Raw genomic sequence first — 25,337 nt, 5'->3', positions numbered from 1 at the left:
AGAGCATGCATTGCAGCTTGAAAAAATAACGAGGTAATTATTATTAAAAAATATATTATTGCTTTGCATTAACCAGCTTAATTTATGCTGCTGCTGTTGTTGTCACTGTTATTTAGCTGTCATGCTTCAGAGTTCATATTTTTACTGAATTACAATTGTTGATCATCACCATGTTTGAGATTTGTGTTAACATGAGACATGTGTTGAGGTGTTGAGCTATATGTTCTTTTTATTGCAGCTTTTGCAACTTATTTGCCCGAAATGGGTAAACTGTGTGCCTCCAGTTTTAAGAGGCAAATGATGTTCATGTCATGTAGTTACCTTTGAAAATGAAACATGGAGATGAAAAAACAAGGATTGTTGCTGCTTGCATTGGTTGTCTTGACAAGAAGTTTTAAGTTCAAAAGACTGCCTGTACTCATTATAACAAAAGTTTTTAAGTAGACTGTAACTGGAGCGAAATAGTTTAGCTAACTTAAAAAGCTGAGTGCGATAGGTTGCCTTATTTTTTCAAGTTGGCTGAACTTGGTTTTTTTAGTTGTCTTGACAAGTAGTTTTAAGTTCAAAAGATTACCTGGTACTCATTAGATGAACAAAAGTATTTAATAGAGCTGGGACGATACATCGATTCTTGATCGATATAATGAATCTGGATCGATCCTGATATTTTCTCTCTCTAATTGATTCTGAGTTTAGTTTTTAACTGCACACTCTTAAACACTCACAAAGAAGACTGCTGGACAGCGATTGTGCGTTCGGTCAGTCATGTAAGTGGTTAAATATACTTGCACCCCGATTCAGAATGCTTTTATGATGTGAGATTTGTAATTCTCTCCAACCTTTTTGAACTTTATGAATGATTATTTTATGTTTAAGTAGTGTGTGTAAAGGAACTGGAATCAGGCAGTGTACGAGTGTTTCTAAACCATGTATAGTAGTGCCATCGGCTGTTTAAAAACTAAGCTCAGAATCGATTCGAGAAAGAATCGCAATACATTGGAAAATATCAGAATAGCTCCAGATTCTTCGTATCGCAAATCGAGATTCAATGTATTGTCCCAGCTATAGTATTTAAGTTGATTTTAACTGGGGCAAATTAGTTGAGTTAACTTAAAAAGTTGAATGCAATAAGTTGCCTTATTTTTTTTAAGTTAGTTCAACTTTATTTATTTTTTTACAATGTAGAGAAAAGAAAAGAAAAAAAAAACATGCTTGAGTAATCAGAAGCAATAATATGAGATATTAATTCCTTGCAAACTGCAACCTTTAGATGGTAGGATCTTCTTACTGTGACTCAGTATCCTTGGGAAGTAACAGACAAGATATGTTAGTGCACAAGAGACTAACAAGATCAACACACCATAAAACGTCTCAGGTTACGTATGTAACCATAGTTCCCTGAGAAAGGGAACGAGATGCTGCGTCCGATAGGATCGCTTTGGGAACGCCCTCAGCGTGATAGCGTCTGATGCACGTCTGTCAACTAGTCCAATGGCGAGAGTGAACGTCACGGGCGGGTGACGTCATGACCAGGAAAGGATAAATACACATCCGGCGAGACCGGCTTCAGCTAAATCTGCCGAAGCAAATCGAACACAGGGATGCAGGGAGTATGGCAACGCGACGCAGCATCTCGTTCCCTTTCTCAGGGAACTATGGTTACATACGTAACCTGAGACGTTCCCTTTCGAGGGAACTCGCGCTGCGTCCGATAGGATCGCTTTGGGAACGATATACCAAAACGCCATAATCACAAATACCTGTCTGTGTGAAACTGTGGCACACTTAGGACAGTAACACCGATGATCCTGGAGCTGCGTCCAGGTCAAGGTCATAATATCTCACAAAAGTGAGAGGCGAGGACCAACCGGCCGCATCGCAAACTTCCTTGAGGGAAACCCCCGAAATTAAGGCCTTGGAGGCCGCCATACTCCTAGTTGAATGCGCTCTGACAGCTAAAGGACACTGCTGGCCAGAGACCTCGTAAGCGAGCGAAATAGCCTCAACTATCCACTTGCTTACAGTGTGTTTAGAGGCAGGACGACCCCTGTTATGTGGTCCAAAGCACACAAATAACTGGTCTGCTTTCCTCCACAGGGCAGCTCTGTGGACATATGTGTCCAGTGCTCGCACTGGACACAGTAGATTCAGTTTCTCCTGGTCTGGGGTAACAAATGGAGGAGGACAAAAAGCTTGCAGCACAATAGGCCTTGGAACATTAGTCAAAACCTTAGGGATATACCCAGGTTTGGGGTAGAGGAAGGCTTTGACCATCCCCGGCGCAAACTCAAGACAGGTTGGGGACACTGAAAGGGCCTGAAGGTCTCCTACTCTCTTAAGGGACGATATAGCAAGAAGGAAGACAGTCTTAAGTGTCAGGAACTTATCTGAGACTGACTCAAGTGGCTCAAATGGAGCTGTAGATAGGCCTTCCAATACAATGGCCAAATCCCAAGCAGGGACCCTCGTGCGCATCGCAGGCCTCAGCCTCTGGGTGCCACGGAGGAAACGAATAACCAACGGGTTCTTCCCGACAGTAGTACCATCCACATGGGCATGGTAAGCAGATATAGTTGAAACATATACTTTAAGAGTAGATGGGGTTAACCCAGATGAGAAGCGGCACTGTAGGAACTCAAGTACTGAACCTATCGGGCAGTAGACTGGATCCAACTGCCGTTCTTGACACCAGGAAGTGAAAATTTTCCACTTCAAAGCATATAGTTTCCTCGTGGAAGGAGCTCTGGATTGAAGAATGGTCTCTACAACCTCAGTTGAGAGACCAGCCTCTATGAGTTTGGCCCCCTCAGAGGCCAAACCCACAGATTCCACATTTCTGGACGGGGATGGAGAATTGTGCCCCCCGCCTGAGACAGGAGGTCCCTCCTGATCGGAATCTTCCAAGGTGAGCCATCGAGAAGAGCTATCAGGTCCGAAAACCATATGCGGCTCGGCCAGTGAGGTGCTACTAACAGTAGACTTATCCCTTCCCGGCGAATCTTCTCCAGAACTTCTGGGAGCAGAACAACTGGGGGAAATGCATACAGACGCAGCCTCGGCCACGCCTGTACCATGGCATCCAGTCCCAGAGGAGCTGGATGTGTGAGGGAGAACCAAAGTGGACAATGCGTCATATCCTGAGACGCGAACAGATCCACTTCCGCTTGGCCATAAATCTCCCATATGAGCTTCACCACCTCCGGGTGAAGTCTCCATTCCCCTGGCCTCAGCCCCTGCCTCGACAGGATGTCTGCTCCAATATTCTGAGTCCCTGGAATGTAGATAGCTCTCAAGGAGAGCATCTTCCCCAGAGACCACAGGAGGATCTGTTGCGCCAGTTTGTATAATGGGCGCGACCGCAGACCCCCCTGTCGATTTATATACGAGACCACCGATGTGTTGTCCGTCCTGACTAGCACATGATGGCCCCTCAGGTCTGGAAGGAAGAACTTCAACGCATTGAAGACCGCCATCATCTCCAGGCAATTTATGTGCCATGAGAGCTGATGAGTCTTCCACAGACCCTGAGCTGTGCGGCCTTCCATTACCGCTCCCCAGCCTGTGAGAGAAGCGTCCGTCGTCAGAGTGACACGGCGACATCGAGCTCCTAACACAGGGCCCTGGGACAGGAACCAATTTTTCTTCCATATGATCAAGGCGTGGAGACAGCGCGCGTGATCTTGATCATACGAAGTGGGTTGCCCCTCGGGGAGAACCCTTTGGTCCTGAGCCACCACTGTAAGGGTCTCATGTACAGCAGGCCAAAAGGTATCACGTTGGACGCTGCTGCCATCAGACCCAGCAGTCACTGAAACTGCTTTACAGTGCGTGACTGGCCTAGCTTCAATTCTTTCGTGGCTGATAGAATGGCAGTGATGCGAACTGGAGAGAGACATGCTCGCATTATCACTGAATCCCAAACCACACCAAGAAAAGTGGTCCTCTGTCGTGGAGTGAGCACGCTTTTCTTTGCATTCAGTCTCAACCCCAATTTCTGAATATGCGCGAGAACGACATCTCGATGCCGAACCGCCATCTCCTCTGACTGTGCTAAAATCAACCAGTCGTCAATATAATTCAGGATGCGTATGCCCTGCAGCCTGAGCGGGGCCAGTGCTGCATCTACGCATTTCGTGAATGTGCGGGGTGAGAGAGCTAGGCCGAACGGAAGAACCCGAAATTGGTACGCCTTGCCCCCGAAAGCGAACCTCAGGAACTTCCTGTGCTGTGGAAGGATGGAGATATGGAAGTATGCGTCCTTGAGATCTATTGTGACAAACCAATCCTCGGATTTGATTTGAGTCATGATTTGACTTATCGTCAGCATCTTGAATTTTAGCTTTCGTACTGCTCAATTCAGATGTCTTAGATCTAAAATAGTGCGCAACCCCCCCATCCTTTTTTGGAACCAAGAAATACCGGCTGTAAAACCCGGACTCCCTGTCGGCAACCGGAACCCTCTCTATAGCCTCCTTTGCTAATAGGGTTTTTATTTCTTGCTCCAACACCCAACATTTCACGCCCAGCAGCCCCAGAGGATGGATGGCGGCGTGGTAAATATTTCTTAAACGCCTCCGCTTGCTTCTTAGCTTCCTGGAACCTGTCGACGACTGATGTAACCGCGTCGCCGAACAGGCCAGAAGGCACAAGTGGGGCGTCGAGGAGAAAGGCCCTGTCTTTATCCTTTAATTCAGACAGATTGAGCCACAGGTGCCTCTCTGTCGCCACCAAGGCTGCCATAGACCGCCCAACAGCTCTGGCGGTCTCCTTGGTGGCCCTAAGAGACAGATCTGTGGCTCGACGCAGTTCTCGAACTGCGTCTGGGCCAATCCCCTCCCCGCCATCCAGATCCTTCAGCAGGTCTGCCTGGTATGCTTGCAGAATAGCCATCGTGTGCAAGCATGCACCAGCCTGACCTGCTGCCGTATACGCTTTTCCCACTAACCCTGATGTAGCTTTAAGTGGTTTAGTGGGAAGCGTGGGGGTCTTCAGAGACGACGCTGAACCCAGGGACAGATAGCTCGCAAGCGTCTGTTCAACCCGGGGCATCGTCCCATAACCATATTCTTTCAGCCCTCTTATGTTCGAATAGTGCTTGACATGAGGGCTGAACAAGCGTGATGAATATGGTTTCTTCCATGATCTCGTTAGCTCATCATGCAGATCATGGAAGAATGGCAGACCCCGTGGTGGAAGTGCTTTATTAGATGACAAAAAGCGCTCGTCCAGTTTGCTTTTCGGACGAGCGCCCTGATTCTCGGCTGGCCAATCAATGCTTAGCTTAGACACAGCACGAGAAAGCACATCCACCAGCTCCTCAAGTGATGGCGAGTCATCTTCCCCCATATCGACGCTCAGCACATCCAATTCCTCAGAACTAGAGTGCTGACGCGACGAGCCCTCTCCCTGGGCGGAAGAAGCCGCGGGGCGGGCTTCCGACACCAGCGAGGGGGCGAGGGATCTGCCAGGTGAAGGCTGAGAAAGAGCACTCATGCCCGTCTCAAGCCCCGCTGACAGATCCATCTGCGAACCCCACGACATCTTTCTCTGCGCCGCCTCTGCAGACGCAGGCCCAGAGCCGTGGGGAACGCTTGCTTGCGCACTTTCCTCGAAAAGTGCGAGGCGGGAGCGAAGCGTCCTTAAAGGAAGCTTTTCACAATGCTCGCATTCAGCCCCCTCGAAGGCTGAAAGAGCATGCTCCGCTCCCAAACACATCACGCACAAATCGTGTGTATCCCCACCCGTCAGGAAACGAGGGCAGGGAGGAGTACACGGTTTAAATGCTTGTGTGTTCGCCATAACTGTATATATATTGAGCTGCACTATATCGGGACAGACAACAATAAATAGACAAAGACAGTTTCACATAGAGCGCTTAGCTGAGGCAGAAACGCTGAAGCCGGTCTCGCCGGATGTGTATTTATCCTTTCCTGGTCGTGACGTCACCCGACCGTGACGTTCACTCTCGCCATTGGACTAGTTGACAGACGTGCATCAGACGCTATCACGCTGAGGGCGTTCCCAAAGCGATCCTATCGGACGCAGCGTGAGTTCCCTCGAAAGGGAAGCTTTTTTTTTTTTTTTTTGGCTATACTGAGAGGAATAAGTGAAAAGCCCAGCCACCTAATTCAACAGTCTAGCAGTAGGGAAAAGGCTGTAGTTTACAATGAAGCATGTTGTGATTGACATAGTTCCTATATTGTTTTCATATAGTATAATCTGCAGTTGTTGTTTTTTAGTTTAATTATAGAAGTAAATGAGTTATGTGCTGTGGCATAACTACATTTCAACAATACAAGACTAAAGATAGTTTATTGAAAATTGTAGTTTAGACTATTGTAGTCCTATAGTTTCAGACCACTGAAGCTAAAGACAGTTTACAATTGAACATATTCTGGTTGCTTCATATTTCCTTTCTATTCTGTTAATTTACCTTTGTGGTTGTGGCTTGTTAAATCTAAATACAAATAACTTTGTTGTTGGATTGAATTGATGTAACAATTACATTATTATATTTACCTGGTTTAGTGTCACATTGACCACTGTAGAGTCGGCGTTGTGTGTGGCTTTGCAGGCAAATCCTGAGATACAGATGGAGATGATGAACTGAAGGATGGAGAACACCAGCAATATTCCAGTGATACCCAGACTATATTTCTGTAAAATAATACAATTCAATATAAAATATTCAACATGATCATATGAATGTAGTTTTACAAATAATATCCCATAAATTATATTAAGTGAGTTTCCAAAAGTTATATTATATTGCATTACACTGTATATTGTAACATTGTGTGGCTGTAAAAAGCGCACAACGAAGAAGATGAGTGAAATACACAGTCTTTAATATCATAGCAAGAACGATCACGTTCACATAGACAATAACCGACAAAGGACTGAACAGAACAGGGAGTATAAATGAAGACTTCAGATGTCACTTCATCCTCTTCAGAAGACTTCAGCCTATAAGTGCCATATGAAATTTTCTTCTAAAATGAGCATTTTTATCAAACTTGTATGTTTATGTTCAGTTATTTCACTTTAATGGCAATGAAAAGGACCTATTAATTGCCATTAAAGTGAAATTACCTAAACATACAAGCTTGATAAAGATGCTCATTTTAGAAGAAAATTTCAGATGGCACTGAGAGGCTTTTGCATCTGAAGTCTTCAAAACACATGGTAAATGAGGGAACTAAACAGGAACAGCTGGACGAAGATTAATTAATCAGACACAGGCAACTAATGAGAACTAATGCAGACATGAAAGAAAATGAACTAAACAGAACATATACGTGACATATATAAGGAGGCATCCTATAGCTTTCGAACATAGCACATTAGTCGCATGGGCTACTTTGCCATTTTTATGGTGCCTTTTGCATTGTTTTGGAAAAAAAAAAAAAAAAAAAAGATCAGCACAATCTTTATTAGTAAAAAATAGCTTCAGTTAGTAAATGATGATAAAATTGCAATTTGAGTAAACTATTTAAATAAAACAGCAATTAAAACGTAAAAATGTAAATGCAAAAAAAACCCCAACAACATATAAATCACATTGATATAGTTTTGTACATTTCGTACCTTAAAATAGAAACAATCAATATCAAAACTGTAAGGGTGGCAACGTTCTCTGGAAATGAGTTTTAACTCTATGGACATCAGAACAATGGCGGTCGCTGCAGTCATGGCACTGAACACATTCATTACAAGAGAGGCTTTTACCTACAGGAAGAAAAAGTTATTAAAACTTATAACTGTTGAATATTAGATGAGTTAGGCAAGGTCAGTTGTGTACCTTAAGCAACTTCTAATTAGAGGTCCAGTTTTCTTGATCCTTTTTTCCTACCATTTAAATACTTTGCTGATACTGATATCTGTGGTTATATTTTTGACAGCTTGGTTTTATATTGTAAACAATTACTCCTGTTTATGTTCGCTGATCAATGTTTATATGTGAATAAAAGCCTATATATATATGGCTAGTACCTTTTAATTATTTTAATTTCAAGATCTTAAAGTGATTAATCTAAACAAGCTTATATTTTATAATTGGGCAAGACTTGAAATAACTTTATTAAAAATATCCTAAAATACCGTGTTGCACCAACCAATAAAGTTAAGCAAAACTGTTTGCTGCAAACTCCAAAATGTAAGCATTGCCAACTAAAGATTTTTAGGTAACATTGTTTAAAATTCCATGTGAAATTCACTTAAAAAGAGGCTTGTAAAAATGATGCACTATATTTTTAAGTCCAGCATGCTCTCTTTTTTTTTCATGTGTGAATAAGTGTATGAACACTTTGGAAACAATTCAACAAAAGAAGAGTTTTCACTCACAGATTTCTCACATTATATGTACATACGTACCACACACAGGTGAAGTTTATTCTGCGCAGCAACAGACAGAGATCCAGCAGTGATGTACTGAGAGAGAAACACAGGACATTTCACAGTTCATTCTGGAAATTAAAATGAGAGGCAACAGAGCAAAACCTTTAAATGAAACTTACAACAAGGGATCCCCAGTAGGTTATGCCACTAATGACAGAAATATCTCGGTAATTGCTAATGTTATTGATGCTGCGTATGATGCCAAATAAGAAAACCACCACTCCAATCATTATTTGCACAGTCTAGAGAGGGCAGATATGGGTCAAGTGTTTATATTTTTGCATGATGGCATATCAATCATGTTTGAATACACACACACACAAAAAAGAAGCCAATATACAGTATAAATACAATCAGACAGCACACAACTAATAACTTAAGGACATACAACATTTTATTTTCTGTTCATTCTATAAGAGTTGAAAATGAGATACTAAAAATATTTCCCCAAATCATAAATAATTATAAATCATCAAAAATTACCCCCAGAGCATTTGGTTGTGCTGTGAAAAATTCTGCAAGAGTCGTATTATGATATGCTCTTCTGGCCTCCTGTCCATCATCACACGTAACAGCATCTTGTGTCACCTGTGGATTTACTTGGATGACAACTGTAGCTTTGTCAGTTGAGATGACCTTGCTGGTTTCCATTTTAAGTTTTCACCTGTAATTAAGCATTCAAATTCTGCAGTTCACAACTCACTTAAGGTTGTTTTTCTGCGTTTCATGTACAGTATTTATATTTAAAGCATTAGCTTTTATCTCCATACTGAAATCCCAGATGGCCAGACAGTGACTTATCTTTTATAAATCGTTAAAATATTTGTGTCTGGGATGCACGGAAACTGTAGTGTACACCGCAAGTTTTTAAATGCTTAGCTTAAGTGTGTAATATGAATAACCAGTTCTCATAAACAGCTGTTTAGATAGTATTCTCAAGTGAAACGAGTAAAGGCTTGGACCCGGAATGAGCATTTCTTACATCATGGCCTAACGAGTGAATAGTCTGCAAGCATTGATTGGCTCTATTTGCTCCATCTGTAGTTATCTGCACTGTTCACACAAGTATGAGGCATCTCTGCTCACTTTGGCTAAACAGAAATGTGTCCCTTCGCAAAATCAAACACTAACAAACAAGAGAACATGGTGCTGTATGACAGGGGTGCAAAACTCCTGGAGGGGCCACAGCCTTGCAGAGTTTAGCTTCAACCCTAATTAAACACACCTGATCCAGCTCATGAAGTCCTTCAGGCTTATTTGAGAACTACAGGTTTGTGTGTTAGAGCTGGTTGGAACTAAACTCTGCAGGGCTGTCTGTGATCCTTCAGGAATTGAGTTTGCACCCCTGCTGTATGAATTCTAGAACTGATACAGGGCAAATTGTTCAGCAGAGTGATGTAAGCTTTGTTATGACTGCATCATCCATGACTTCTAGGAATAATATAAAGTAATTAATTTCATGTATGATGCAATACCAGCTTCAGATTGCATCAATCATTGTTTTGCCTAAAAAGCAATTGCTGTCCAAATCCAGTAATATATTTATTCATAGATCCATTCAAAGATGTATTCTCTGATTTAAATTGAGACCCCTTCCCTTTCACGAGTTCACACTTACATATAATTAAATAGACTAAAGGTTATGTGTATTTGGCGTGCTGTCCGAGGGGAGGGCTCCGAGCTCGGAATTTGGCCCGAACCCAGAGAACTCCCAATAGCATATCTTGAAAACTAGAGCCAACTAACAATTTTAAGAATCATTTTCTTGTCGTTCTCAGTAACCCAGAATTAGTAAAGTTTGACTGCATTTATTTCAGAAGAATTTTGGCTGTAGAGCAGTGTTATTTTTAACTGATGCTTATCAAAGTGTGTAAATAAATGTAGGCATCATAATAAAAAACATATAGATGTTAAATGATGCATAAAATATTTTACCTGAAATGAGTTGTCGATGTGGATGTCTGATTGCTTTTATGGTATATCTTCGTGTGTGTGGACAGTGAAGAACCACAGAGGAGGAGCTTACTGCTTCAAATGAGCTTGCTTTATACTTTTACTATATTATGTTGATGCACTTCCTCCTAAAATTCAAAGGGCTTTGCATATAGATATAAACTACAAGAAATCATAAATTACAGCTATTGATTGAGGACAAAAATATCTGTGCTTAAAAGCACCAGCAAATATGTCTGTGTTCAAAACACAAACACAATAATCATGTTGATGGCACTCATTTATCTGATAGAATGATGGAGAAAAGCCTTAAATTATATAAAATGCAGTTGAGTTTTTTTTCTTCTTCTTTGTATGGCTTTGAATTCAATTATCAAAATTCAACAAATCTGAAACATCACCTATGAGCAATGAGTGCTAATTAATGAGAGGCGCACTGGAGCTCTACTAAGGCATTAACAAATTTTTATTTATTTCCAGTTCAGCTTAAGATTAAATGATAAAATGTGTATACTGAATGCAATTTAAGTTGCTCTAGGAAAGAATGATAATAATAATATAGATGTAATAATTTAAAGGGATAGTTCACCCAAAAATGAAAATTCTGTCATCATTTACTCACCCTCAATTTGTTCCAAACCTGTATGAATTTCTTTGTTTTGCTTTTCAAAATAGGCTACTATTTGGCCAGTGGAAAAGAATGAGAATAATTCTTCTCTGAAAAATTTCTCTGAGCAGTATTTTATATAATTTTGATTTATTTTTTCTAAAACAAGACAAGGATAGTAAATGATTTTTAGCAATGTAATGTGATGGCATTTAGAGTCATATTTTCCCATTGTCTTGTACCGTTAAACATGGTATCACGTGGATGAGAAAATGCATGGAAATTATAAACAATGACATTATGCATGGTAAAACTAGGCATTGTAAGCTCCATAGATGGTTATTTTGGGGAGGAGACGGGGTGAAGATGCATGTACTGTACACACAATCTTCCACTGACTGGGTTTTATAAAGAGAATTTTGCACTGGTTCTGGCGTAAACATGGATTTATAAATCTGAAAACTTGTGCGTACACAAAATATGGCTTTTATGCATACACGCACACTTTTAGGATGAAATCTTTGGAAAGTTTTATACACAAGGCCTGCATGAACATACTGTATATAGCTATTGCTTATGTATAATAATGGCTGCCATTCTGGTTATGGTTGTAATAACACCTACCAAAACCGTTTAATTTGTTCAGTGAAACTATGGATGCAGGTGAGTTTGCAGATCCTGAGACCGGATGCAGAGGATGAATTGACCACAAACATTTGACAATTCTTGTTATGCACAAGGACAGCTTCTTGTTCATTAAACTGAAACCTGGGTTTAAATTTTTTAGACATTTCTAACATACCTGGTCCTCTATTGAATGTTAAAAATGTATTGACCCCAAGATCGAGTGTAAAATCAACAATTAAAGTTAATTTGTTTGTTTGTTGCAATTTTATTATTATTTTCATTATTATTTTTAAAACAAAAAAGACACACCAGAGACACAAAAGTGTAAACAAACATTTGATGTACACGTCACAAGTCATTTAATGTATTTTCAATGTTCAGTTTTCTTTATATTTTTTTTTTGTTCAGTTCCTGTAACACTTAAAAAAATAAAAAAGCTTGCTTAGAAGCAACATTATGAGATATTAATTCCTTGCAATGTTTGGATTGTAGGATCTCCTCACTGTGACTCAGTATCTCTGGGAAGTAACAGACAAGATATGTTAGTACACATGAGACTCAGACTCGTTATATTTTTTTTAAACATGATGGTTATTGTAGTTTTTAGATTAAATGAGAGCATGCATTTATTCACTTGCAAAAAATCATATTCAGTATTGACCAAAATTAATAAAAACATTGAAATGCAAACTCAGAATATTAATAAAACCCAATTAAATATCTTAAATTACACAAATACATATGTATTTAATCTCATTTTATTAACCAACATCTTTGCTGCTGACTTTCGAAGATCAAATTCAACCATACCAATAAGCAAAAATGACATCACATCACATTTGTATTCCTTTTTTTTTCTGAAGTAGAGTGTTGAAAACAAATTCAAGGGGGATGGTGTAGTCATCATGGGGTGGAGGGTTTGGGCTACTGTACCTTAAACATTTTTTATTTATTGGTTTTATTTATTGGTTTAAAGAGTAGAAAAATAGCCATTATTCATTAAATTATTTATATCATTGTAGCATTGGATGAGTGACCACCAGACTCTCTCTCTCTCTCTCTCTCTCTCTCTCTCTCTCTCTCTCTCACACACACACACACACACACCCACACATGCACACACACACACACACACACACACACACACACACACACACACACACACACAAACACAAACACACAAACAATGACTTTATAGACCTAAAATGGCGTCTTTGGAGGGTATAAAATATAATGAAAATATAGATAAAATATAGTAAATATAGGTAAAATATAGATAAAGTGTATAATCATTATCAACATATATTTTTAATTAAAATAACTCTATAAATGAGTTACAAATATGACACTTATATTTGTGTACACAATATTCTGACTCACAACCTAGGGAGCTGATAGAGAGATGCCACTTGAATAGCTTGTTCAGGTATGTTTGATTAGGGTTAGAGCTAAACTCTGCAGGAAAGTGGATCTCGAGGGCAAGAGTTGTGAACCCTCAAGGTCCACTTTCCTGAAGAGTTTAGCTCCAACCTTAATCGAAGACACCTGAACAAGCTAATCAAGGGCTGTGTTCGAAATTGCCCCCTATACCCTTAAATAGGGCACTGTTTAAGGGAACAGCCATTTGTAGGGGTGTCTATAGTGGACGAGATCAAGTGCACTCATTCGATCCCGCAATAATGAGTGTACAACTGATGTACGCTCAACGGCTAGAGAATACCCATAATGTACTGTGAGAGTCGCATGCCCAATGAATTCCCGCATCTCCCCAGATTATTGGGACCGATTATAAAACAGCAAGCACAAACCAGTGCACTCAGTGTCTGAATTCACTCACTCGTTTCATTCACTCCTTCAAGTGGACTATATCAGTGGGGTAATGTAGGGAGTAGTGAATGAGGGTATAGGGGGTGATTTCAAACACAGCAAAGGTCTTCAGGATTACTGGAAAGTCACAGGTGAGTTTGATCAAGCATGGAACTAAACTCTGCAGGAAAGTGGACCTTGAGTCTCAGAGTTGAGAACCCTGTAGTAGACTTTCTTATTTTCAGACCACTGAGGTTAAAGGCAGTTTACAATAGAGCATATTCTGGTCACTTTACATTTCCTTTCCTTCAGCTTTTACCTTTGTGGTAGGAGCTTGCTGAATCTAAATTAAAATTTACTATTGGCTGTTGGGTAAAAACAATGTAGCAATTACACCATCACCACTAAATAATTTACCTGGTTTAGTGCCACATTGACCACTGTAGAGTCTCTGTTGCGGGTGGCTTTGTAGGCAAATGCTGAGATACAGATGGAGATGATGAACTGAAGGATGGACAACACCAGCAATATTCCAAGGGTCCCCAGAATATATCTCTAAAAATTATTTAACATAATCATATGAAAGTAGTTTCACAAACAATATCCCATAAATTATATTGATTGTTATATTGTGTGTTTCTAAAAGTTATATTTATTAGAAGCTTTAATAAACATGCCTTAGAGAAAAAAAAAAAAAAAACCCATTACTGGTGTGCATATTGAGACAAAACAGTGGCATTGACATTTTAAGATATGTCACTGTAAGTTGCTTTCAGTTAAAACAGCTCAAACATGCATTGTAGTCTGGGACTAGGCTTAAGCCACTGGGGGATCATCCAGCAGCAAGGGGGGTAACTATGCTTTTTTTGTCAGTAATTAATCTCACAGCTTCATTGTTAGTAGAGAGAGATGCTGCAGACACAGGTAATTATATTTAATTCAAATAAATAATATAAATCAATCAAATAAATGTAATTTTATCACACTACTTTATCTCTGTTTGTGATTTAAAGCGTGCAGAATGTTAGATTTGTCATAGCTGACAAAAATAATTGCAAATTGCAGATTTTGCACTTCAAACATCAATGACAGCTTTAACTAGTCAGTGTTGGCAAGTAACCATGGTATAAGCGAGACATTTCGTGGCTAGCTATACACTCGAGACACGCACACACAGAGAGAGGCGCGTCTACTTGCACTTGATTCCTCTTTTGCATCTACTTGCACTTGGATGGACACATACACACACAAAATTAGGTCAAACTACCAGTCTTGGCAAGTATTATCGTAAATACAGTCGGTTATGTCTCAAGAGAAAGAGGACAGGAGAAGGATGTGTATCATTATTTTGGATCAGTGCATTCGGTCTTAAAGTGACAGCAGCCTATAAATACTTGCTGTTGTCTGTGTCATTATTGTTAATCAAACAACAAAACACAGCTTTAACAAAGATTAATCTATATTACATTTATACTGTGAACATAGTGTTATTTTTTATTTAATTATTAAATTTCTGTACCTGAAATGAATACTACAGTTAGACCTTACTTTATTTGTAACTTTGTTAGGCTATATTGTTTTTGTCTGCTTGTAATTTGTGTATTTATTCTTATTTTTTTACTGCCTGTTCACTTGCCTTTAATAATGTTTGAACTTTATTAGTTAGGCTAGTAGTTTTGGTGTGGTATCGGACTACTTAAAGTGTGTTTTAAGTAGTAAATGGAAAGCAAAGTTACCCCCACCCCCAAAATATTTTTTTTCTTGCTGATCTGAAAGATGATCTGATCCATGACTCAAAACTCGTAATATGATCCGAACCATGACTTTTGTGATCCGTTGAACCACTAATATATATAGGTTTAGCACCCACTTCAGCGGTGTTTGCTCATGCTGAATCAGATTCAGAGTTGACAGCCATGCTTGCCTGGGGCACTACGCACATCAGGACTCATCCTGTCGATTGCAGCTTGATGATTGGTTTCTGGGCTTGAAGCGCGTCACGAAGATCACCTCACCCCACCCCTGTGCCTTTCTTCCTGGAAGTGCACAATGAGCTATGGCAGTATGGAGGGCAATCAGTGTCAAAATCTGCTTCCAAAATTCTTCCTCTCTCACTACCCTCGACGGTGGGCGGTCAGGGGGTTTGTGGGGATTCCCCAGGTGGAGTGTGCAATTGCGGTGCATTTATGCCTGCAAAGTGCTGCCACGTGGAGGAGTCATCCGTAACTCCCATCCAGCTCCTGTGAGGCGATGGCAGCTTTGGCTGCTAAGGCATACAGTGCAGCCGGACAGGCCGCCTCCGCTTTGCATGCAATGGCCATCCTGTAAGTCCACCAGGCCAAAGCACTCATAATGCACAAGGATAGTTCTGAGCCGGGGTTGATGCAGGAACTGTGCACAGCAACTGACCTCGCCTTCCGGGAGATGAAAGTCATGGCACAGTCCCTCAGCCAGACGATGTCCACCTTGGTGGTCCAGGAGCGGCATCTCTGGCTAAAACTTGCACAGATTGGAGATGTCGACAGAGTGCACTTTCTCAACGCTCTCATCTCACAAGGTGGCCTCTTCGGAGACACTGTCGAGAACTTTTCCAGCAGTTCTCGGCAGTCCAGAAGCAGCCGTCAGGAAACGTCGGACTGCAGCTATCAACCCTCCTCTTGGAAAGATATGTCCTTCCATCCCACCAGGTACGGAGGCCTATGTGTCACTTTCCATAGGGATCCAGTGACTTTACAGCAGTGACTGTATGCTTTTCACACTGAGGTTCACAAAAGGTTCAAACATTCACTGGTGGGGTATGTAAACTTTTGAGCATGACTGTACACACACACACACACACACACACACACACACATATATATATATATATATATATATATATATACTGTATATTAGTGCTGACAAAATTAGTGCATTAACGTATGCAATTAATTTTTTAAGTTTAATCGCATTAAAAATATTTAACGCAATTAACACAGCATCCGTTTTTTCCTTCACAAGCGTTACATTATATGATCACGCTCTTATTCATGCAAATACTTTTAATCCATTCAAGCGCCACAAGACGAACGAGAACGTGCTTTCTGTGAATGTCATGTCTGTCACACATGCACAATGTGGCATCGTATATTATATTCCGAGTTGTGTTGCGTTAAAAATAGCAATATGACAGTGTCAGTAGCTCACCGAGAGCAACCATTTGACGTCACCGACATAGAACGCAAACAAAATGGCACTGCCCATTGTCCAAATATGTCATGGATTTTTTAAATAACATGAATCTTTCATGGGTTTTCTACTACATATTTCAGTAAGAGACATCATTTACGTTATATTAAGCCATATATGTCTTAACACCAGAGGTTCCCTTTAATTTGTGTTCTGAAGATGAACGAAGGTCTTACGGGTGTGGAACGACTTGAGGGTTAGTAATAAATGACAGAATTTTCATTTTTGGATGAACTAACCCTTTTAATCTGTTAGACAGGTAGGAAGGCCACAGGTAGTATGACATTTATTATAATGGGTTTATGTGAAGAGTAAGTTTTACGTTCACTTAAATTAAAAGTTGTTTTCTAAAGACTAATAAATGTTGAAATTGATAGCTTTTAGTTATACTGTAATGTTGAATGTCTATAATGTTTTTTAAAAAATCAATTCCATAGAGACATCAGCACCAGTATTAGTATCAGTGATACAGGCCTTCAATCATAAAAAGATGCCATTAAACAAATATTTAAAATATACTGTCTTTAAGTTATTTCTACATTAATTTGGAGAGTAACTGTGAAATTATTACAATATAAAAATATTAAAAACTCCAATGTTTTTAATCACGATTAATTACAGAAAAATATGTGATTAATTAGTTTATTTTTTTAATTGATTGACAGCACTAATATATACATATATATATATATATATATATATAATATATATATATATATATATATATATATATATATATATAGATATATATATATATATAGATATTTTTAATATTTAATATTATATTTTTAATATTATAATTTGTCAGCAGGTAAATTAGGTTTCTGTCACTTTAGACCTGATGCACGGATCCATTGCGTTTCATAACTGACTGTACGTGAATGCTTACCAAGACTGGCATTTTTACATTATTTTGTGTGTATTTGACTGCTTAAGCACAATTAACAGTGAAAAAGAACTCAAATTAGTACTGAGAGGTGGATTTATGTGCATGCACTTTGGGTGAGAGAACAAAATCTGCAGGAATTACTAAAATCATGCACAATACGTGCAATCCCATGTCGAAATTCAAGCCCTGTAACTAGGGTTGCCAACTTCAGGAAAGGAAAGTAAGAGACAATCGTGGTTCTTTATAAGTAAAATAAGGGACAGAATAAGGCACACACTCAAAATATTTGTACTGTACCACACAGTGTATGTCATTTGCAGTTAAGTATGTGTAGAAAAGATGTAAAGGTTCACAGACATAAACACATTTGGATCATTCTGTGTCAAATCAACCAATTTCAGAAACTTTCCCAGCTCAAATTTCTGATTTTGTTAATATATTTCTGAAGAAAGACAAGCATAAATGAAGAAAGCCAAAATATTAACATTTTCACACATTAGTTTAAAATATTCTAGCTGACCCCCCAGCATGAGTTTTTTTAAGGCGAACGTTATTTTAGAATGTTTTACCTTATTTCCATGGCGTCACGTCATGCTCATGTGACACACCGTAGCCACAATAGCGCTGTACGACAGATGTATCGCTTTTATTCCGTTTTTCCTTTTCAAAATATTCACAAACTTGTTGTCATCAACTACCTGATATTCCAATTCTCAAATACTTGTAAGTGAATGTGTTTTGTCTTTTAAAAAACTTTGTAATGATCATCAATTTCCACCGAGCGGTATGGTACAGTACAGTACGCAATTATGTTTCCATTGTCAGAATTTGTGAACGGTACCAAAATCCTGAACCGTACCATACCACTTTTTTGGGACCCATTCCGTTGGGGTACTTAGCACAGTAGTCCGGTACCCAAAGGATGTAGCTAGACTCACTGCAGAACGTTGATTGGTTGACAGAGAATCTTCACTTGCGCATGCTACAAGGGGAATGACAACACAAGAGGCGCCATTTTTTAAATATACAGTTAAAACACAATACTGTTGCAACACAATGTCGGCGCGCATCAAACAAAGCTTGTCTTCTTCTTGTGACAAACAGCCACATGCCGAGAAGCAGAACAACATTAAAAGTTGAATAAATTCTATTTTGAATTTTATTTTTCTAAAGCTGCTTTTTGTAATGTCGATTTAATGCTTTTCTCATTTAACACAATAATGACTTTAAATTATCTTTGGGGGGTAATTTCTCAGCCAAATTTGATGTGTGATTAATCTGCAATTAATTACATTAATTAATAGCCACGTTGTGTAATTAATTAGATGACAAAATTTAATTGCTTGACAGGTGTATACATACACTATATTGCCAAAAGTTTTGGGACGCCTTCCTTTACATGCACATGAACTTTAATGACATCCCATTCTTAATCCATAGGGTTTAATATAGAGTTGGCCCACCCTTTGCAGCTATTACAGCTTCAACTCTTCTGGGAAGGCTATACAGAAGGTTTAGGAGTGTGTTTATGGGAATTTTTGACCATTCTTCTAGAAGCGCATTTGTGAGGTCAGACACTGATGTTGGCAAGAAGGCCTGACTCGCAGTCTCCGCTCTAATTCATCCCAAAGGTGTTCTATCGGGTTGAGGTCAGGACTCTGTGCAGGCCAGTCAAGTTCCTCCACACCAAACTCGCTCATCCATGTCTTTATGGACCTTGCTTTGTGCACTGGTGCGCAGTCATGTTGGAATAGGAAGGGGCCATCCCCAAACTGTTCCCACAAAGTTGGGAGCATGAAATTGTCCAAAATGTCTTGGTATGCTGAAGCATTAAGAGTTCCTTTCACTGAACTAAAGGGCCAAGCCCAACCCCTGAAAAACAACCCCACACCATAACCCCCCCTCCACCAAACTTTACACTTGGCACAATGCAGTCAGGCAAGTACCGTTTTTCTGGCAACCGCCAAACCCAGACTCGTCCATCGGATTGCCAGACAGAGAAGCGTGATTCGTCACTCCAGAGAACACGTCTCCACTGCTCTAGAGTTCAGCGGCAGCGTGCTTTACACCACTGCATCCCACGCTTTGCATTGCACTTGGTGATGTAAGGCTTGGATGCAGCTGCTTGGCCACGGAAACCCATTCCATGAAGCTCTCTATGCAATGTTCTTGAGCTAATCTGAAGGCCACACGAAGTTTGGAGGTCTGTAGCTATTGATTCTGCAGAAAGTTGGCGACTTCTGCGCACTGTGTGCCTCAGCATGCGCTGACCTTGCTGTATGATTTTATGAGGCCTACCACTTTGTGACTGAGTTGCTGTTGTTCCCAACTGCTTCCACTTTGTTATGATACCACTAACACCGCGTCCTAACCAGACGTGACACGACGCCGTGACAAGCGATAAAAGGTATCTTTTCCATGTTAATTGGAGTTTTTGTCCTAACCAGCCGTGACAGTGACACGTGAATATTCTATTTTAGAAATGGTTTCTATTTCTCCGCAACGTCGCGGCTGGAACAGTAACACAAAGTATGGTAATGATAATATCAGGTACTGTTTATGTGCTTTATTTAATGTTAAAAGCGTCTAATGTGAGTTTGAATATCGCTCTGTGTTCCCAGCTTTTTAGCTGTAATGAAAACAACACTGGCTAATTCACCTCAGATCTTGAAAATAAAGAAATGGGCACAAGAACGTTCAAACTGTCAACTCATGCGAACAAACAAGTGTATTCTATGACAAAGATTGGTTCAGTCACTCCGTATGTACTTTAAATAATGTTTAAATGATGTAATATTTATGAAGTACTTGCCCATTTCATTGTGTCCGCTGTGCTCTTGCCGAGAGAGCCCTCCCACACTCTCTTCTGATTGGCTGTGGTTTTTGATTGATTTTATCGCTTCTCATTGTTGCGTCGCGTCTAGTGTGGACAGTCAAATTGCTCTTTGCTGGAATCTTATCGCATCGCGTCTGGTTAGGACACGGTGTAACAGTTGACCGTGGAATATTTAGTAGTGAGAAAATTTCACGAATGGACTTATTGCACAGGTGGCAACCTATCACGGTACCACGCTTGAATTCACTGAGCTCCTGAGAGCAACTCATTCTTTGACAAATGTTTGTAGAAGCAGTCTGCATGCCTAGGTGCTTGACACCTGTGGCCATGGAAGTGATTGGAACATCTGAATTCAATAATTTGGAGGGGTGTCTCAATACTTTTGGCAATATAGTGTATATGTGGAGGCATCAATGGCTTTTGAACACTTGGAATATATAGCACACAAGTCGTATGGACTACTTTGTCATTTTATAATACTTTTATGATGCCTTTAACGTAATTTTGAGTCACTAGTCATTGTAATTGTATGGAAAAGATTAACCAGCACAATCTTTATTAGTAAAAAATTTGTTTTAACATGTGCATATATACGGTAATACGACATATCACGTTAATGAACATGCATGATACCGTTATCGTGGGCACTTCAAAATACCGTGAATAATTATTTATTATGAATTATTTAGATTTTAGAATGCATTTTAAGGGGCCGTTCACATATCGTGTCTAAAAACGTGTGGAAAGTGTGGCCGCGCCGCTTTCTCCTTCTTTCCAAAGCGCTTGCGCTCCCGTGGCGTCTGCCGTTGCTATGCAACCATGAGCTCCACTCTCCATGAGGACGAGGAAGTTTCAGCAAAGGATTAATTGATTTCTATTCCTTGCATTAGCTTTACTACTAGATATATTTATAAAGATGAGATATAAAAACCTCCCTGTACAGCTATGATCAGCTGTTTGGCTGAGCTTTCGATGTTTTGTTATGAAAAGGCTGAAGCTGATCAGTTGGTTCTTGTCACATGACCTGCGGAGCGCTTGGGGCATTCTGAAAAGTTGAGAATTTTTCATCTCGATGCACCTGAAAAACGCACCGCATGCGCCTCACGATCGTGTCGCTTCCATTATGAGCGCGCCTGCCATGCGGCTACATTTGAAATAACGAATTTGAGCGCGCAAAAGATGCGATATGTGAACGGCCCCTGAGAATACCTTTCCATCAACTTGGATGAGAAGCGCATGGCTGAACGAGGGAAGGAGACGTGCTGAATGAAAATGCATATTCATTCTCTGACAACAGATGGTGCTGATGAAACAGCAGAAATGCAGCACTAATAACCCTGTAAACAAAGCAGCTGCACTACTTTCTGTTTCTGAACTGTATTTAACAGAGGTGTAAAGAGTACCTGAAAACCATACTTAAGTAAAAGTACAGATACCTTAAGGTCTTTTCACACAGGATGCGACAATGGCACCACTGCGCTATGAAACCCATTCATTTCAATGAATTGCGCCGCACGAAGACGGTTTGTTGCTGTGTCGACCAAAGCACACGTGCAGCGGAGAGCACCATTAGCGAGCTCGCATGCACGCCGCGGTCAAAGTTAAAAATTTGTGAAGATTACCCGCTCGGCCAATAGAAATGGGGCATCAAATGACTAGACGTACAGAACTCCCGCTAAAAGTTTTAAAAACTCCGCCTACTTTGCTCTGGCCAGCATAGCGCAAATCACTTTGTATCTGAAAGGCTACGCTGAACCCAGCGGCCAGCCTGTCTGAAAAGGCCACTACAGTGAAAATGACTCCATTACAAGTTACAAGTCACCAATTCCAATACGACTTGAGTAAAAGTCTTACCCCCGGTTTCACAGACAAGGCTTAAGCTAGTCCTAGACTAAAATGCATGTTTGAGCTGTTTTAACTGAAAGTAACTTGCACTGACATATCTTAAAATATGTTAGAGCCATTGTTTTGTCTCAGTATAGCGGATAAATAAAATACTGTTAAGTGAAATTAAATATTCAAAGTCTACTTGCACTGGATGTGCTGATTTGAGCTTCATCACCGGCTACAGTCATGACCTCATCTCATAAACCAAACACCTGCGATTCACAACCACCTGCTAATGTACTCGCATTCACATAAAGTAGCCTTGTTGACAAGTTTGGGTGAGTAAGGGCAAAATGCACAAGATATAATACCTTCAATGTCCTTAGATGCCGATATCGCTTCTTTATAGCAGAAACAAACTGCTGCAGAAAAAGTTAGGTGCCATGCAAAATGTAATGTGTAATTGCATTACTCATCACAAATGTAGTGGAGTAAAAAGTGCATTTACTTGTTCAAAAATGTAGTCAAGTAGATTGTAAAAGTTGCTAATATCTTTGACACTCAGTACAACTAAAAAGTAGCCAAAAAGATACTTAAGTACAGTAACTAATTACATTTCCTCATATAATTTACACCTCTGGTATTTCAATAATTTTATTATTTAATGGACTTGAGCTAACATGAAAGAACAAAGATCAGTTGTATTTGAATAACTTCTGTAACAAATGTAGCTATTGCTCAAGTGAATGCCATAACTAACGTTAAATGAGACCTTATTGTAAAGTGTTTCCTATTGTTCTTTATAATTCTTTTGCGCTTTAATCTGTTTAAAACATTTGTTTACTATATTTTTTTGTGTATTGCTTTATTGTATTTAAATGTTCAGTTCTTTAAGTTATAAAAAAGTTATTAAACCTGTTATAGTATGACAACACTTTTTTGCAACTTATTTCAATATCATGATGATACTGTATACCGTGATAAAAGCTTTAGCAATTATCGCAACATGAAAATTTGATAAATGATGTAATAAAATGATAAAATTGTTATTTTGGGTGAATTTTAAATAAATAAATCAGCAATTAAAGCCTAAAAACAAACTTAAACAGATCATAGTAATATAGTGTTGCATATTGTACATTATTATACCTTACCGACATGCGATAGCTGAATCGACCAGAAGAGATATTTATCTCAATGGACATCAGAACAATGGTGGCCCCTGCAGTCATGGCACTGATCACATTCATTACAAGAGAGGCTTTCACCTACACGAAGAAAAACTGAAGGTGAAATATAGTAATTGTAATATAGTAATGGTAATGGTGTACACCTGTGACAAAAAGCCACAATTGATATTGGAGCAACACTATTTTTTCTGAAAAGTTTCAGTTCTTATTAAAAATCATGTAAATATAAAGACTGAAGGTAGATAGGATAGGAAAGTGCTGTGTTGATTCATGGTGCTATTTGGTGTTTAGGGACAAAAATAAAATAATATTGGCCTTTACCCCATAGCCCCAAACCTTACTGCGTGCAGTGTTTATTCAAACAACAGATGACTGAAAACGCTTTGTGCTCACAGAAACTGTTGAAAACCAGATAAAGTTAGGCAAGGTCAGTTGCGTAACTGAAGCAACTTCTAATTAAAGGTCTAGTTTTCTTGGTCATTTTACCACCATTTAAATGCTTTGCTGCTAACAAATGATGAGTAGTACGGATATCTGAACTGCTGCTACATTTTTGACAGCTTGTAGTGTTTTAAATTGCACAACAATTATTTGAGAATTAGAAACAACTCCACAAAAGAAGAGATATCACCCACAGATTTCTCACATTATATGTACATACCACACACGGGTGAAGTTTATTCTGAGCTGCAACAGACAGAGATCCAGCAGTGATGTACTGAGAGAGAAACACAGGACATTTCAAAGTTCTTTCAGGAAATTACTGTAAAATATGTGGCAATAAAGCAAAACCATTAAATGAAACTTACAATAAGGGATCCCCAGTAGGTTATTCCACTAACAAATAAAAGAGATGGGAAATAGTAATTGTCTTCATTGGTTTGTACGATGGCAAATAAGAAACACACCACTCCATTCATTATCTGGACAGTCTATACAGGGCAGATATGGGTCAACTGTTTTTTTCATAAGAACATAATTCACATTTGAATACACTCAAACTAAAAAATAAGCTATATTAATCAGACCACCAGCTTTTTATTTTATTATCATAATTAAATGCATTACCCCCAGTGCCTTTGGTTGTGCTTTGAAAAATTTTGCGAGAGTCGTATTATGATATGCTCCTCTGGCCTCCTGTCCATCATCACACGTAACAGCATCTTGTGTCAACTGTGGATTTATTTGGATGACAACTGTAGCTTTGTCAGTTGAGATGACCTTGCTGGTTTCCATTTTAAGTTTTCACCTGTAAATAAGCATTTAAATTCTGCAGCTCACAACTCACTTAAGGTTGTTTTTTCTGCATTTAATTTACAGGACAATATTTATATTTAAAGCATTAGCTAATGCCAAACCTGTGATACTGCCAGGGCTTCTCAAACAATAATATTGCTAAGGCTTACATTAGCATATACCGTAATAAAAAAAAAAAGTAAAAGTTAATAAACTGCACAGCTAAAAATGCACAGCTAAAAATGTTGTCACTCTTATATATACTCATATCATAATTATTTGATTTTCAGAGATAAACAGTTAAGATAAATGTATAGGGCACATTTGACAAGGATGTATTTGGAGTTTCTCCTCTCTTCTGAAAGATCAGAGGATTTATTAAGAATGTAAAATTTACATTCTTCACAAACATTTTGCTTGATTGCATATTTTGTAGACTAACATCCAAACAAATCACAAAAAAATGTAAATGGAATTTTATGTGAAAAAGTATAACAATAAATGAGCAACAGCTTATACTAAAACTATTACTGATCACAATAGTCAAAAGATGGTTATTTTTAATTGATGCTTATCAAAGTATGTAAAAGTATGTTTGTTTGTTTTTTAAAATAAAAAAACATGTAGATGTTAACTAATGCATTAAATATTTTACCTGAAATGAAATGAGTTGTTGATGTGAATGTCTGATCGCTCTTATCTTCGTGTGTGTGGACAGGGAAGAACAACTGAGGAGGAGCT

The 25,337-nt window shown here is 39.2% G+C and overlaps 1 protein-coding gene across 1 annotated transcript; it reads right to left on the bottom strand.

Annotated features, from left to right (window-relative positions):
• Nucleotides 1–6,136: 6,136 nt before the first annotated feature.
• ms4a17c.1 (membrane-spanning 4-domains, subfamily A, member 17C.1) lies at nt 6,137–15,877 on the bottom strand. The gene is made up of 7 exons (XM_051894245.1): nt 15,800–15,877; nt 10,333–10,365; nt 8,517–8,639; nt 8,374–8,430; nt 7,531–7,728; nt 6,520–6,657; nt 6,137–6,154 (listed from the first exon to the last, which is right to left on the bottom strand). The coding sequence occupies exons 1-7, from the start codon at nt 15,875–15,877 to the stop codon at nt 6,137–6,139; spliced, it is 645 nt and encodes a 214-aa protein (XP_051750205.1).
• Between the last annotated feature and the right edge of the window lie 9,460 nt (nt 15,878–25,337).

Source organism: Ctenopharyngodon idella, chromosome 5 (genome assembly GCF_019924925.1).
Source record: "Ctenopharyngodon idella isolate HZGC_01 chromosome 5, HZGC01, whole genome shotgun sequence".
NCBI lineage: Eukaryota > Metazoa > Chordata > Actinopteri > Cypriniformes > Xenocyprididae > Ctenopharyngodon > Ctenopharyngodon idella.
The sequence above is the reverse complement of the archived record's forward strand: the minus strand, read 5'-3'. Positions and strand labels throughout refer to the sequence as shown.